This window comes from Hemiscyllium ocellatum, chromosome 50 (genome assembly GCF_020745735.1).
Source record: "Hemiscyllium ocellatum isolate sHemOce1 chromosome 50, sHemOce1.pat.X.cur, whole genome shotgun sequence".
In the NCBI taxonomy this organism is placed as follows: domain Eukaryota; kingdom Metazoa; phylum Chordata; class Chondrichthyes; order Orectolobiformes; family Hemiscylliidae; genus Hemiscyllium; species Hemiscyllium ocellatum.
Genome location: NC_083450.1, coordinates 1248270 through 1265591, shown reverse-complemented (window position 1 = coordinate 1265591; position 17322 = coordinate 1248270). Strand labels below are relative to the sequence as shown.

Below are 17322 nucleotides of genomic sequence, written 5' to 3'. Positions count from 1 at the left end.
CACCTGCACACACACCATGGGTGCGGAGGAATATCTATGCAGATAGGAGGTAGTGTGGGGGTAATATAGAGAAAAGGACATTAAAACAAAAGATTTGTACACCTTGTGTCTTCCACTGTGTCTCACATCTGCACACACACACACACACACACACACACAACATGGGTGTGGGGAAAAATAAGTACTACCGCAGTTAGGTGGTAGTGTGGGAGGAATATATAAAAAACATATTTAAAAAAATAAAGATTTGTACACCTAGTGTCTTTCAGTGTGTCTCACATCTGCACACACACACACACACACACAACATGGGTGCGGGGGAATAAATAATTACTACCCCAGTTAGCTGGTAGTGTGGGGGTAATTTAAAACAAAGAGTTGATAAAACAATAAAGATTTGTACACCTAGTGTCTTTCACTGTGTCTCACGTATACACACACACACACACACACACACCAAACATGGGTGCGGGGGAAAAATAAGTACTACCGCAGTGAGGTGGTAGTGTGGGGGTAATTAAAAAGAAAGTTGATTAAAAAAAAAGATATGTACATCTAGTGTCTTTCAGTGTGTCTTACATACACACACACACACACACACATACAACATGGGTGCGAGGGAATAAATAATTACTACCGCAGTGAGGTGGTAGTGTGGGGGTAATTTAAAAAAAGAGTTTGTAAAACAATAAAGATTTGTACACCTAGTGTCTTTCACTTTGTCTCACATCTGAACACACACACACACACACACACACAACATGGGTGCGAGGGAATAAATAATTACTACCCCAGTTAGCTGGTAGTGTGGGGGTAATTAAAAACAAAGTTTGTAAAACAATGAAGATTTGTACACCTAGTGTCTTTCACTGTGTCTCACATCTGAACACACACATACAATATGGGTGTGGGGGAATAAATAAGCACTATCACAGTTGGTAGTGTGGGAAAAAGAGTGAACATGAGGGTCAGAGGTTCAGTTCACTCTGAGAGCTGGCTGTGAGGGAAACTAGATCAGTGATAAATATTCAGCCGACTGGGTGTATCAGGCAGGAATGAGCAACGTCAACCAATAAACCCAATGTTGACAAACCCAATCGAAGCCGGCGCCTGGCGGCGAGGCACGCTGGGAGTTGGAGTTCGCGGTGAGAGAACAGCGCAGCGATAGGCGGGCGGGGGGACTACAGTTCCCAGCGGCCCCCGCGGCAGGTGTGTGCGGTCAGCGCGGAGCTCGGGAGGAGGCCGCAGCCATGAACGTGGTCCTGGCGGTAAAACAGTATGTGTCCAAAATGATCGAGGAGAGTGGACCCGGCATGAAGGTGCTGCTCATGGACAAGGAGACGGTGAGGAACACGGCAGGCCATTCTGTCCATCTAACCCCGTACTGTCCCTGAGGGAGAGTGACCATCACTCACTGTCCATCTAACCCCGCACTGTACCAGGGGAGAGTGACCATCACTCACTGTCCATCTAACCCCACACTGTCCCTGAGGGAGAGTGACCATCACTCACTGTCCATCTAACCCCGCACTGTACCAGGGGAGAGTGACCATCACTCACTGTCCATCTAACCCCGCACTGTACCAGGGGAGAGTGACCATCACTCACTGTCCATCTAACCCCACACTGTCCCTGAGGGAGAGTGACCATCACTCACTGTCCATCTAACCCCACACTGTACCAGGGAGAGTGACCATCACTCACTGTCCATCTAACCCCACATTGTACCAGGGGAGAGTGACCATCACTCACTGTCCATCTAACACCACACTGTCCCTGAGGGAGAGTAACCATCACCCTCTGTCCATCTAACCCCACACTGTACCAGGGGAGAGTGACCATCACTCACTGTCCATCTAACCCCATACTGTACCAGGGGAGAGTAACCATCACTCACTGTCCATCTAACCCCACACTGTACCAGGGGGAGAGTGACCATCACTCACTGTCCATCTAACCCCACACTGTACCAGGGGAGAGTGACCATCACTCACTGTCCATCTAACCCCATACTGTACCAGGGGAGAGTAACCATCACTGACTGTCCATCTAACCCCACACTGTACCAGGGGGAGAGTGACCATCACCCACTGTCCATCTAACCCCACACTGTACCAGGGGGAGAGTGATCATCACCCACTGTCCATCTAACCCCACACTGTACCAGGGAGAGTGACCATCACTCACTGTCCATCCAACCCCATACTGTACCTGGGGGAGAGTGACCATCACCCACTGTCCATCTAACCCCACACTGTACCAGGGCAGAGTGACCATCACTCACTGTCCATCTAACCCCATACTGTACCTGGGGGAGAGTGACCATCACCCACTGTCCATCTAACCCCACACTGTACCAGGGCGAGAGTGACCATCACTCACTGTCCATCTCACCCCACACTGTCCCTGAGGGAGAGTGACCATCACCCACTGTCCATCTAACCCCATACCGTACCTGGGGGAGGATGACCATCACCCACTGTCCATCTAACCCCACACTGTACCAGGGCAGAGTGACCATCACCCACTGTCCATCTAACCCCACCCTGTACCAGGGGAGAGTGACCATCACTCACTGTCCATCTAACCCCATAGTGTACCAGGGGAGAGTGACCATCACTCACTGTCCATCTAACCCCACACTGTCCCTGAGGGAGAGTGACCATCACTCACTGTCCATCTAACCCCGCACTGTACCTGGGGGAGAGTGACCATCACTCACTGTCCATCTAACCCCACACTGTACCAGGGGAGAGTGACCATCACTCACTGTCCATCTAACCCCACACTGTACCAGGGGAGAGTGACCATCACTCACTGTCCATCTAACCCCATACTGTACCTGGGGGAGAGTGACCATCACCCACTGTCCATCTAACCCCACACTGTACCAGGGGGAGAGTGACCATCACTCACTGTCCATCTCACCCCACACTGTCCCTGAGGGAGAGTGACCATCACCCACTGTCCATCTAACCCCATACCGTACCTGGGGGAGGATGACCATCACCCACTGTCCATCTAACCCCACACTGTACCAGGGCAGAGTGACCATCACCCACAGTCCATCTAACCCCACCCTGTACCAGGGGAGAGTGACCATCACTCACTGTCCATCTAACCCCATAGTGTACCAGGGGAGAGTGACCATCACTCACTGTCCATCTAACCCCACACTGTCCCTGAGGGAGAGTGACCATCACTCACTGTCCATCTAACCCCGCACTGTACCTGGGGGAGAGTGACCATCACTCACTGTCCATCTAACCCCGCACTGTACCTGGGGGAGAGTGACCATCACTCACTGTCCATCTAACCCCACACTGTACCTGGGGAGAGTGACCATCACCCACTGTCCATCTAACCCCACACTGTACCAGGGGAGAGTGACCATCACCCACTGTCCATCTAACCCCACACTGTACCAGGGGGAGAGTGACCATCATTCACTGTCCATCTAACCCCACACTGTACCAGGGGGAGAGTGACCATCACCCACTGTCCATCTAACCCCACACTGTAACAGGGGGAGAGTGACCATCACCCACAGTCCATCTAACCCCACACTGTACCAGGGGGAGAGTGACCATCACCCACTGTCCATCTAACCCCATACTGTCCCTGAGGGAGAGTGACCATCACTCACTGTCCATCTAACCCCACACTGTACCAGGGCAGAGTGACCATCACTCACTGTCCATCTAACCCCATACTGTACCTGGGGGAGAGTGACCATCACCCACTGTCCATCTAACCCCACACTGTCCCTGAGGGAGAGTGACCATCACTCACTGTCCACCTAACCCCACACTGTCCCTGAGGGAGAGTGACCATCACTCACTGTCCATCTAACCCCACACTGTACCTGAGGGAGAGTGACCATCACCCACTGTCCATCTAACCCCACACTGTACCAGGGCAGAGTGACCATCACTCACTGTCCATCTAATCCCACACTGTACCAGGGGAGAGTGACCATCACTCACTGTCCATCTAACCCCATACTGTCCCTGAGGGAGAGTGACCATCACCCACTGTCCATCTAACCCCACACTATATCGGGGAAGTGACCTCTCTGTCCATCTAACCCCACACTGTACCAGGGCAGAGTGACCATCACCCACTGTCCATCTAACCCCACACTGTACCGGGGAGAGTGACCATCACCCACTGTCCATCTAACCCCACACTGTCCCTGAGGGAGATTGACCATCACCCACTGTCCATCTAACCCCACACTGTACCAGGGGAGAGTGACCATCACTCACTGTCCATCTAACGCCACACTGTACCAGGGGAGAGTGAACATCACTCACTGTCCATCTAACCCCATACTGTCCCTGAGGGAGAGTGACCATCACTCACTATCCATCTAACCCCACACTGTACCAGGGGAGAGTGACCATCACTCAATGTCCATTTAACCCCAAAACTGTACCAGGGCAGAGTGACCATCACTCACTGTCCATCTAACACCACACTGTCCCTGAGGGAGAGTGACCATCACCCTCTGTCCATCTAACCCCACACTGTTCCAGGGCAGAGTGACCATCACTCACTGTCCATCTAACACCACACTGTCCCTGAGTGAGAGTGACCATCACCCTCTGTCCATCTAACCCCACACTGTACCAGGGGAGAGTGACCATCACTCACTGTCCATCTAACCCCATACTGTACCAGGGCAGAGTAACCATCACTCACTGTCCATCTAACCCCACCCTGTACCAGGGGAGAGTGACCATCACTCACTGTCCATCTAACCCCATAGTGTACCAGGGGAGGGTGACCATCACTCACTGTCCATCTAACCCCACACTGTCCCTGAGGGAGAGTGACCATCACTCACTGTCCAATTTACCCCATACTGTACCAGGGGAGAGTAACCATCACCCTCTGTCCATCTAACCCCACACTGTACCAGGGGAGAGTGACCATCACTCACTGTCCATCTAACCCCATACTGTACCAGGGGAGAGTAACCATCACTCACTGTCCATCTAACCCCACATGTACCAGGGCAGAGTGACCATCACTCACTGTCCATCTAAGCCCATACTGTACCTGGGGGAGAGTGACCATCACCCACTGTCCATCTAACCCCATACTGTACCAGGGGAGAGTAACCATCACTCACTGTCCATCTAACCCCATACTGTACCAGGGGAGAGTGACCATCACCCACTGTCCATCTAACCCCACATTGTACCTGGGCAGAGTGACCAGCACCCACTGTCCATCTAACCCCACACTGTACCAGGGGAGATTGACCATCACCCACTGTCCATCTAACCCCACACTGTACCAGGGGAGAGTGACCATCACCCACTGTCCATCTAACCCCACACTGTACCTGGGGAGAGTGACCATCACCCACTGTCCATCTAACCCCATACTGTACCAGGGCAGAGTGACCATCACTCACTGTCCATCTAACCCCACACTGTCCCTGAGGGAGAGTGACCATCACTCACTGTCCATCTAACCCCACACTGTGCCAGGGAGAGTGACCATCACTCACTGTCCATCTAACCCCACACTGTCCCTGATGGAGAGTGACCATCACTCACTGTCCATCTAACCCCACACTGTACCAGGGGAGAGTGACCATCACCCACTGTCCATCTAACCCTACACTGTCCCTGAGGGAGAGTGACCATCACCCACTGTCCATCTAACTCCACACTGTGCCAGGAGGAGTGACCATCACCCACTGTCCATCTAACTCCACACTGTACCAGGGGAGAGTGACCATCACTCACTGTCCACCTAACCCCATACTGTACCGGGGGAGAGTGACCATCACTCACTGTCCATCTAACCCCACACTGTACCAGGGCAGAGTGACCATCACCCACTGTCCATCTAACCCCAAACTGTACCAGGGCAGAGTGTCCATCACCTACTGTCCATCTAACCCCATACTGTACCAGGGGAGAGTGACCATCACTCATTGTCCATCTAACCCCACACTGTCCCTGAGGGAGAGTGACCATCACCCACTGTCCATCTAACCTCACTCTGTACCAGGGGAGAGTGTCCATCACCCACTGTCCATCTAACATCACACTGTAGCAGGGCAGAGTGACCATCACCCACTGTCCATCTAACCCCACACTGTCCCTGAGGGAGAGTGACCATCACTTACTGTCCATCTAACCCCATACTGTACCAGGGGAGAGTGACCATCACTCACTGTCCATCTAACCCCGTACTGTCCCTGAGGGAGAGTGACCATCACTCACTGTCCATCTAACCTCACACTGTGCCTGGGGGAGAGTGACCATCACCCACTGTTCATCTAACCCCATACTGTCCCTGAGGGAGAGTGACCATCACTCACTGTCCATCTAACCCCACACTGTCCCTGAGGGGGAGTGACCATCACCCACTGTCCATCTAACCCCATACTGTACCAGGGGAGAGTGACCATCACTCACTGTCCACCTAACCCCATACTGTACCGGGGGAGAGTGACCATCACTCACTGTCCATCTAACCCCACACTGTACCAGGGGAGAGTGACCATCACTCACTGTCCACCTAACCCCATACTGTACCGGGGGAGAGTGACCATCACTCACTGTCCATCTAACCCCACACTGTACCAGGGGAGAGTGACCATCACTCACTATCCATCTAACCCCACACTGTACCAGGGCAGAGTGACCATCACCCACTGTCCATCTAAGCCCATACTGTACCAGGGGAGAGTGACCATCACTCTCTGTCCATCTAACCCCACACTGTACCAGGGCAGAGTGACCATCACCCACTGTCAATCTAACCCCATACTGTACCAAGGGAGAGTGACCATCACCCACTGTCCATCTAACCCCGTACTGTACCAGGGGAGAGTGACCATCACTCACTGTCCATCTAACCACACATTGTACCAGGGGAGAGTGACCATCACCCACTGTCCATCTAACCACACACTGTCCCTGAGGGAGAGTGACCATCACCCACTGTCCATCTAACCCCACACTGTACCAGGGGGATAGTGACCATCACCCACTGTCCATCTAACCCCACACTGTACCAGGGGAGAGTGACCATCACCCACTGTCCATCTAACCCCACACTGTACCAGGGGAGAGTGACCATCACCCACTGTCCATCTAACCCCACACTGTCCCAGGGGAAAGTGACCATCACCCACTGTCCATCTAACCCAAACTGTACCAGGGGAGAGTAACCATCACTCACTGTCCATCTAACCCCATACTGTACCGGGGGAAGTGACCATCACTCACTGTCCATTTAACCCCGTACTGTACCTGAGGGAGAGTGACCATCACCCACTGTCCATCTAACCCCACACTGTACCAGGGCAGAGTGACCATCACCCACTGTCCATCTAACCCCACACTGTCCCTGAGGGAGAGTGACCATCACCCACTGTCCATCTAACCCCATACTGTACCAGGGGAGAGTGACCATCACCCACTGTCCATCTAACCCCACACTGTATCAGGGGAGAGTGACCATCACCCACTGTCCATCTAACCCCACACTGTCCCAGGGGAAAGTGACCATCACCCACTGTCCATCTAACCCAAACTGTACCAGGGGAGAGTGACCATCACTCACTGTCCATCTAACCCCATACTGTACCTGGGGAGAGTGGCCATCACTCACTGTCCATCTAACCCCGTACTGTACCAGGGGAGAGTGACCATCACTCACTGTCCATTTAATCCCGTACTGTCCCTGTGGGAGAGTGACCAACACTCACTGTCCATCTAACCCCACACTGTACCTGGGGAGAGTGACCATCACTCACTGTCCATCTAACCCCATACTGTACCAGGGGAGAGTGACCATCACTCACTGTCCATTTAACCCCATACTGTACCAGGGGAGAGTGACCATCACTCACTGTCCATCTAACCCCACACTGTCCCTGAGGGAGAGTGACCTTCACTCACTGTCCATCTAACCCCACACTACCTGGGGAGAGTGACCATCACTCACTGTCCATCTAACCCCACACTGTCCCTGAGGGAGAGTGACCACCACTCACTGTCCATCTAACCCCATACTGTACTGGGGGAAGTGACCATCACTCACTGTCCATCTAACCCCACACCGTCCCTGAGGGAGAGTGACCATCACCCACTGTCCATCTTACCCCACTGTCCCTGAACGAGAGTGACCATCACCCACTGTCCATCTAAGCCCACACTGTACCAGGGGGAGAGTGACCATCACCCACTGTCTATCTAACCCCACACTGTCCCTGAGGGAGAGTGACCATCACCCTCTGTCCATCTAACCCCACACTGTACCTGGGTGAGAGTGACCATCACTCACTGTCCATCTGACCCCATACTGTACCAGGGGGAGAGTGACCATCACTCACTGTCCATCTAACTCCACACTTTGCCAGGGGGAGTGACCATCACTCACTGTCCATCTAACCCCATACTGTACCTGGGGGAGAGTGACCATCACCCACTGTCCATCTAACCCCACACTGTACCTGGGCAGAGTGACCATCACTCACTGTCCATCTAACCCCACACCGTCCCTGAGGGAGAGTGACCATCACCCACTGTCCATCTTACCCCACTGTCCCTGAACGAGAGTGACCATCACCCACTGTCCATCTAAGCCCACACTGTACCAGGGGGAGAATGACCATCACCCACTGTCTATCTAACCCCACACTGTCCCTGAGGGAGAATGACCATCACCCACTGTCTATCTAACCCCACACTGTCCCTGAGGGAGAGTGACCATCACCCTCTGTCCATCTAACCCCACACTGTACCTGGGTGAGAGTGACCATCACTCACTGTCCATCTGACCCCATACTGTACCAGGGGGAGAGTGACCATCACTCACTGTCCATCTAACCCCACACTTTGCCAGGGGGAGTGACCATCACTCACTGTCCATCTAACCCCATACTGTACCTGGGGGAGAGTGACCATCACTCACTGTCCATCTCACCCCACACTGTATCTGGGGAGCGTGTTGAAGGGGCGTTATTGTGTATCTAACCCCATACTGTATCTGTCCTCGGAATGTTTGATGGGGACAGTGTAAAGTGAACGTTAGTCTGACCCCGTGGAGAGTTTATCTTTGTGTCTAACCTTGTGCTGGCTGGGTGTTGGACGTTCCCTGTGCAGTTGGCTGCTCTGTCTGAAAGTTGTCCTTGCTTTCCCAGACCAGCATCATTAGCATGGTGTATACGCAGTCCGAGATCCTGTTGAAGGAAGTTTATCTTTTCGAGCGCATCGAGTCCACCAACCGTGAGACCATGAAACACCTCAAAGCCATCTGCTTTTTGCGGCCTACCAAGGTAAGTGGCACCCACTTCCTGCCTGCCCATCTGCCTTGGTCCCTTGTAGGTCAGCGTGCATACCTGGCGTTCACCTCAGATGGGACATGCTGGACAAGCCGAGGTCTGGTGTGGCTGCAGCGTATTCCTGAGCGGAAAGCTGTGTGGATTAGTGGAAAGCGAGTGAACTGTTGGGGTGAAATGATCAAGCGGGGGATGTGATAGACTTGGCGTTGGAGCCGCTTGGTTGTGTCCGAGCGCAAACCGGTGAAGGATGGATTTTGGGGTTGCAGTGAGGTAAATGGCGACAGGGTGACGGTGGAGTTCCAACTCTCCGATTTCCTTCGGTCATTGTCCATTTCTGTGTTCCAGGAGAACGTTGAATATCTGATCCAGGAGCTGCGCCGACCCAAGTATGGCCTGTTTTTTGTTTGTGAGTACCTGACTGTCACACTGCTGCTCTGAGTTCTGAGATTGGAGCTGCTGTCCCGGGACCTCAATGTCCAAAGGGATTTGAGTGGCTTGGCCACACACAGCAGCAGAGAAATCCGTCCCATGTGCAGGACTGCTGAGGTGAGCTGGAGGTCCCAGTTGGTCTAAGTACCCTGAGATCATAAAGGATCCCAGTGACCTCTGTCTGGCCACAGCTCGGGGAGTGGATCCCAGGCCCCTTGCTGCTGAGTGCGAGATTGGTCTGTATGGGATCACAGGGAAGGCTTCATGCTGCAGCTGCTGTCTCCTGAACCTCAGTGGCTGGCTCTGAGTTTACCCTCCTGTCTCTCTAACTCTCTGCAGATTTCAGCAATGTGATTAGTAAGAGTGACATCAAGAGCTTGGCAGAGGCAGACGAGCAAGAAGTTGTTTCTGAAGTTCAGGTGAGCGGCTGTTAGTTCGGTCTCCAGAGCGATGGGTTAAAGGAACCCCTCCCCACCCCTCCCCACCCCACCCGTCCCCACCCCACCCCATCCCCACCCCACCCCTCCCCACCCCCCCCCCACCCCACCCCCCCCCCCCCCCACCCCACCCGTCCCCACCCCACCCCACCCCTCCCCACCCCACACCACCCCACCCCCACCCCCACCCCAACCCTCCCCTCCCCTCCCCTCCCCACCCGTCCCCACCCCTCCCCTCCCCACCCCACCCCTCCCCTCCCTACCCCACCCTTCCCTACACACCCGTCCCCACCCCTCCCCTTCCCACCGCACCCCACCCCTCCCCTCCCTACCCCACCCCACCCCTCCCCTCCCCACCCCTCCCCACCCCTCCCCTCCCCTCCCCTCCCCACCCCTCCTGGAGTTGGATAGCTTCCCCGTTCAGTGGGGTTGCTTTGCAGCTTTCTGTAGTTGGCTCCCTGCTCCGGTTAAATACCTGTGGCTGGGTTTCCTCACGCTGGGCCAGGGTTTCCTCACGCTGGGCCAGGGTTTCCTCACGCTGGACCAGGGTTTCCTCACGCTGGGCCAGGGTTTCCTCACGCTGGGCCAGGGTTTCCTCACGCTGGGCCAGGGTTTCCTCACGCTGGACCAGGGTTTCCTCACGCTGGGCCAGGGTTTCCTCACGCTGGACCAGGGTTTCCTCACGCTGGGCCAGGGTTTCCTCACGCTGGGCCAGGGTTTCCTCACGCTGGACCAGGGTTTCCTCACGCTGGGCCAGGGTTTCCTCACGCTGGGCCAGGGTTTCCTCACGCTGGGCCAGGGTTTCCTCACGCTGGGCCTGGGTTTCCTCACGCTGGGCCAGGGTTTCCTCACGCTGGGCCAGGGTTTCCTCACGCTGGGCCAGGGTTTCCTCACGCTGGGCCAGGGTTTCCTCACGCTGGGGCAGGGTTTCCTCACGCTGGGGCAGGGTTTCCTCACGCTGGGCCAGGGTTTCCTCACGCTGGGCCAGGGTTTCCTCACGCTGGGCCAGGGTTTCCTCACGCTGGGCCAGGGTTTCCACACGCTGGGCCAGGGTTTCCTCACGCTGGGGCAGGGTTTCCTCACGCTGGGGCAGGGTTTCCTCACGCTGGGCCAGGGTTTCCTCACGCTGGACCTGGGTTTCCTCACGCTGGGCCAGGGTTTCCTCACGCTGGGCCAGGGTTTCCTCACGCTGGGCCAGGGTTTCCTCACGCTGGGGCAGGGTTTCCTCACGCTGGGCCAGGGTTTCCTCACGCTGGGCCAGGGTTTCCTCACGCTGGGCCAGGGTTTCCACACGCTGGGCCAGGGTTTCCTCACGCTGGGGCAGGGTTTCCTCACGCTGGGGCAGGGTTTCCTCACGCTGGGCCAGGGTTTCCTCACGCTGGGCCAGGGTTTCCTCACGCTGGGCCAGGGTTTCCTCACGCTGGACCTGGGTTTCCTCACGCTGGGCCAGGGTTTCCTCACGCTGGGCCAGGGTTTCCTCACGCTGGGCCAGGGTTTCCTCACGCTGGACCTGGGTTTCCTCACGCTGGGCCAGGGTTTCCTCACGCTGGGCCAGGGTTTCCTCACGCTGGGCCAGGGTTTCCTCACGCTGGGCCAGTCAGTGGGCTGCACAGTTTTGGGGATTTGTGGGAGATTGAAACATTCAGCACCTGCTCCGGCTGCATTTCTCCGAGTGGAGCACTGTTGGTGGTTAGCACCGAGACTCCCCCCAACCCCACCCACCCCTCATCACAACCTGGTGACCTCCACCACCTACACTACAGTTCTTATCTGATGCGGATCATTTAAACAAAGTCGAAGTCTGATTTCTCTCTGTCATTCACTTTGTTCTGATTCTGTTTTAGGAATTTTATGGAGATTTCATTGCAGTGAGTCCACATGTGTTTTCCCTCAACCTCACTGGTTGTGCTCAGGTGAGGAGACGGTGACTCTTCTACAGCACCCACGTGTTATATATGTGAGAACTGACTGCAAGTGAGAATGCCATCTCTGAGGCCGTTCCAGATGTGGGCACACAATGTGGGAGTGAGATTCCCCCTTGCTGGAGTTATTCTAGATGTGGACAGTGTGGGAGTGAGATTCCCCCTTGCTGGAGTTATTCTAGATGTGGACAGTGTGGGAGTGAGATTCCCCCTTTGCTGGAGTTATTCTAGATGTGGACAGTGTGGGAGTGAGATTCCCCCTTTGCTGGAGTTATTCTGGATGTGGTCAGTGTGGGAGTGAGATTCCCTTTGCTGGAGTTATTCTCGATGTGGTCAGTGTGGGAGTGAGATTCCCCCTTTGCTGGGGTTATTCTAGATGTGGTCAGTGTGGGAGTGAGATTCCCTTTGCTGGAGTTATTCTCGATGTGGTCAGTGTGGGAGTGAGATTCCCCTTTGCTGGAGTTATTCTAGATGTGGACAGTGTGGGAGTGAGATCCCCTTTGCTGGAGTTATTCTAGATGTGGACAGTGTGGGAGTGAGATTCCCTATGCTGGAGTTATTCTAGATGTGGACAGTGTGAGAGTGAGATTCCCCCTCGCTGGAGTTATTCTAGATGTGGACAGTGTGGGAGTGAGATCCCCTTTGCTGGAGTTATTCTAGATGTGGTCAGTGTGGGAGTGAGATTCCCCTTTGCTGGAGTTATTCTAGATGTGGACAGTGTGGGAGTGAGATTCCCTTTGCTGGAGTTATTCTAGATGTGGACAGTGTGGGAGTGAGATTCCCTTTGCTGGGGTTATTCTAGATGTGGACAGTCTGGGAGTGAGATTCCACTTTGCTGGAGTTATTCTAGATGTGGACAGTGTGGGAGTGAGATCCCCTTTGCTGGAGTTATTCTAGATGTGGACAGTGTGGGAGTGAGATTCCCTTTGCTGGAGTTATTCTAGATGTGGACAGTCTGGGAGTGAGATTCCCTTTGCTGGAGTTATTCTAGATGTGGACAGTGTGGGAGTGAGATCCCCTTTGCTGGAGTAATTCTAGATGTGGACAGTGTGGGAGTGAGATTCCCTTTGCTGGAGTTATTCTAGATGTGGACAGTGTGGGAGTGAGATTCCCTTTGCTGGAGTTATTCTCGATGTGGTCAGTGTGGGAGTGAGTACCCCTTTGCTGGAGTTATTCTAGATGTGGACAGTGTGGGAGTGAGATCCCCTTTGCTGGAGTTATTCTAGATGTGGACAGTGTGGGAGTGAGATTCCCTTTGCTGGAGTTATTCTAGATGTGGACAGTCTGGGATTGAGATTCCCTTTGCTGGAGTTATTCTAGATGTGGACAGTGTGGGAGTGAGATCCCCTTTGCTGGAGTTATTCTAGATGTGGACAGTGTGAGAGTGAGATTCCCCCTCACTGGAGTTATTCTAGATGTGGACAGTGTGGGAGTGAGATCCCCTTTGCTGGAGTTATTCTAGATGTGGTCAGTGTGGGAGTGAGATTCCCCTTTGCTGGAGTTATTCTAGATGTGGACAGTGTGGGAGTGAGATTCCCTTTGCTGGAGTTATTCTAGATGTGGACAGTCTGGGATTGAGATTCCCTTTGCTGGAGTTATTCTAGATGTGGTCAGTGTGGGAGTGAGATTCCCCTTTGCTGGAGTTATTCTAGATGTGGACAGTGTGGGAGTGAGATTCCCTTTGCTGGAGTTATTCTAGATGTGGACAGTCTGGGATTGAGATTCCCTTTGCTGGAGTTATTCTAGATGTGGACAGTGTGGGAGTGAGATCCCCTTTGCTGGAGTTATTCTAGATGTGGACAGTGTGGGAGTGAGATTCCCCTTTGCTGGAGTTATTCTAGATGTGGACAGTGTGGGAGTGAGATTCCCCTTTGCTGGAGTTATTCTAGATGTGGACAGTGTGGGAGTGAGATTCCCCTTTGCTGGAGTTGTTCTAGATGTGGACAGTGTGGGAGTGAGATCCCCTTTGCTGGAGTTATTCTAGATGTGGACAGTGTGGGAGTGAGATTCCCCCTTTGCTGGGGTTATTCTCAATGTGGACAGTGTGGGAGTGAGATTCCCCCTTGCTGGAGTTATTCTAGATGTGGACAGTGTGGGAGTGAGATTCCCCCTTGCTGGAGTTATTCTAGATGTGGACAGTGTGGGAGTGAGATTCCCCCTTGCTGGAGTTATTCTAGATGTGGACAGTGTGGGAGTGAGATTCCCCCTTGCTGGGGTTATTCTCAATGTGGACAGTGTGGGAGTGAGATTCCCCCTTGCTGGAGTTATTCTAGATGTGGACAGTGTGGGAGTGAGATTCCCCCTTGCTGGAGTTATTCTAGATGTGGACAGTGTGGGAGTGAGATTCCCCCTTGCTGGAGTTATTCTAGATGTGGACAGTGTGGGAGTGAGATTCCCCCTTGCTGGAGTTATTCTAGATGTGGACAGTGTGGGAGTGAGAATCCCCCTTGCTGGAGTTATTCTCGATGTGGACAGTGTGAGAGTGAGATTCCCCCTTGCTGGAGTTATTCTAGATGTGGACAGTGTGGGAGTGAGATTCCCTTTGCTGGAGTTATTCTAGATGTGGACAGTCTGGGAGTGAGATTCCCCTTTGCTGGAGTTATTCTAGATGTGGACAGTGTGGGAGTGAGATTCCCTTTGCTGGGGTTATTCTAGATGTGGACAGTGTGGGAGTGAGATTCCCCTTTGCTGGGGTTATTCTCGATGTGGACAGTGTGGGAGTGAGATTCCCTTTGCAGGAGTTATTCTAGATGTGGACAGTGTGGGAGTGAGATTCCCTTTGCTGGAGTTATTCTAGATGTGGACAGTGTGGGAGTGAGATTCCCTTTGCTGGAGTTATTCTAGATGTGGACAATGTGGGAGTGAGATTCCCCCTTGCTGGAGTTATTCTAGATGTGGACAATGTGGGAGTGAGATTCCCCCTTGCTGGAGTTATTCTAGATGTGGACAGTGTGGGAGTGAGATTCCCTTTGCTGGAGTTATTCTAGATGTGGACAATGTGGGAGTGAGATTCCCTTTGCTGGAGTTATTCTCGATGTGGACAGTGTGGGAGTGAGATTCCCTTTGCTGGAGTTATTCTAGATGTGGTCAGTGTGGGAGTGAGATCCCCTTTGCTGGAGTTATTCTAGGTGTGGACAGTGTGGGAGTGAGATTCCCTTTGCTGGAGTTATTCTCGATGTGGTCAGTGTGGGAGTGAGATCCCCTTTGCTGGAGTTATTCTAAATGTGGACAGTGTGGGAGTGAGATTTCCTTTGCTGGAGTTATTCTAGATGTGGACAGTGTGAGAGTGAGATTCCCCCTCGCTGGAGTTATTCTAGATGTGGACAGTGTGGGAGTGAGATCCCCTTTGCTGGAGTTATTCTAGATGTGGACAGTGTGGGAGTGAGATCCCCTTTGCTGGAGTTATTCTAGATGTGGACAGTGTGGGAGTGAGATCCCCTTTGCTGGAGTTATTCTAGATGTGGACAGTGTGGGAGTGAGATTCCCCTTTGCTGGAGTTATTCTAGATGTGGACAGTGTGGGAGTGAGATTCCCTTTGCTGGAGTTATTCTAGATGTGGACAGTCTGGGATTGAGATTCCCTTTGCTGGAGTTATTCTAGATGTGGACAGTGTGGGAGTGAGATCCCCTTTGCTGGAGTTATTCTAGATGTGGACAGTGTGGGAGTGAGATTCCCCTTTGCTGGAGTTGTTCTAGATGTGGACAGTGTGGGAGTGAGATCCCCTTTGCTGGAGTTATTCTAGATGTGGACAGTGTGGGAGTGAGATTCCCCCTTTGCTGGGGTTATTCTCAATGTGGACAGTGTGGGAGTGAGATTCCCCCTTGCTGGAGTTATTCTAGATGTGGACAGTGTGGGAGTGAGATTCCCCCTTGCTGGAGTTATTCTAGATGTGGACAGTGTGGGAGTGAGATTCCCCCTTGCTGGAGTTATTCTAGATGTGGACAGTGTGGGAGTGAGATTCCCCCTTGCTGGAGTTATTCTAGATGTGGACAGTGTGGGAGTGAGATTCCCCCTTGCTGGAGTTATTCTCGATGTGGACAGTGTGAGAGTGAGATTCCCCCTTGCTGGAGTTATTCTAGATGTGGACAATGTGTGAGTGAGATTCCCTTTGCTGGAGTTATTCTAGATGTGGACAGTCTGGGAGTGAGATTCCCCTTTGCTGGAGTTATTCTAGATGTGGACAATGTGGGAGTGAGATTCCCCCTTGCTGGAGTTATTCTATATGTGGACAATGTGGGAGTGAGATTCCCCCTTTGCTGGAGTTATTCTAGATGTGGACAGTGTGGGAGTGAGATTCCCTTTGCTGGAGTTATTCTCGATGTGGACAATGTGGGAGTGAGATTCCCCCTTGCTGGAGTTATTCTAGATGTGGACAATGTGGGAGTGAGATTCCCCTTTGCTGGAGTTATTCTAGATGTGGACAATGTGAGAGTGCGATTCCCTTTGCTGGAGTTATTGTAAATATGGGCCGTGAATGAGTGCGATTCCCCTGACTGGATTAATGATCAGTGGGTGTTCTCTGCCTTGGAATTGTTCTGTATTTGGACAGTGGTGTGGATGATATTGGTGTGAAATGACATGTGACCTGAGCACTTTGGAGTGATGATTCTATCGCTGCTAGTTCCAGTCCAGATAGCTCTGCGTGGTAATCTCATCGGTTCAATGCTGAGACCGAGAGTGTGGGCCCTGCATGCTGGCTCCTTGGGCCTTAGTCTTCCCTCAAGACAGAAAGCAGCACTGTGTAACGGTGGGGTTGGGCTTAGGATGAACTGTTTTGATGTGACTGTGTGCCATAGTTATTCCCAATAATACCGTCTGTGGTTTTGAGTGTACTGGAGCAGTGTATAACCTGTGCACTATGTGCCTTGGCAGGTTTTCATGAAGATGCTTTATATTTAATGTTGTGTGTTTGGAATGTGAAGTATAAATTGATTTTGAGTTTGAATTGGTGGAAAGCTTATAGTGAACAAGCTGTCCAGCTGATCGCTCCCATTTCTGAAAAAGAGACCCTCTGTATCAGTTCAGTGCTTTTGAGAAAACTGATTGAAAAGTCCCCTTCAGGGTTGTATACGCTGAGCCGAGCTGCAGAGGCCCCCAGGCATGTCCCACAATATCAGAGCCTCAGCCTCTGGATCTTCCTCCACATTGTCATTCCGCCTTCAAGAATAATCCAAGAGAAAGGAAAAGCTTCTCTTCCGAGAATTCAGTCTTTTCTCTT

At 52.8% G+C, this 17322-nt stretch overlaps 1 protein-coding gene across 1 annotated transcript in view; it reads left to right on the top strand.

The window, feature by feature from the left end:
* The first annotated feature begins 1198 nt into the window (after positions 1–1198).
* Positions 1199–17322, top strand: part of vps45 (vacuolar protein sorting 45 homolog) — a 67606-nt gene continuing 51482 nt past the window's right edge. The window contains exons 1-5 of the mRNA XM_060820556.1: positions 1199–1343; positions 9176–9310; positions 9662–9722; positions 10085–10164; positions 12027–12095. Coding sequence (XP_060676539.1) covers positions 1251–1343; positions 9176–9310; positions 9662–9722; positions 10085–10164; positions 12027–12095 — 438 coding nt within the window. The 5' untranslated portion in view covers positions 1199–1250. The remainder of the gene's footprint in view (positions 1344–9175; positions 9311–9661; positions 9723–10084; positions 10165–12026; positions 12096–17322) is intronic.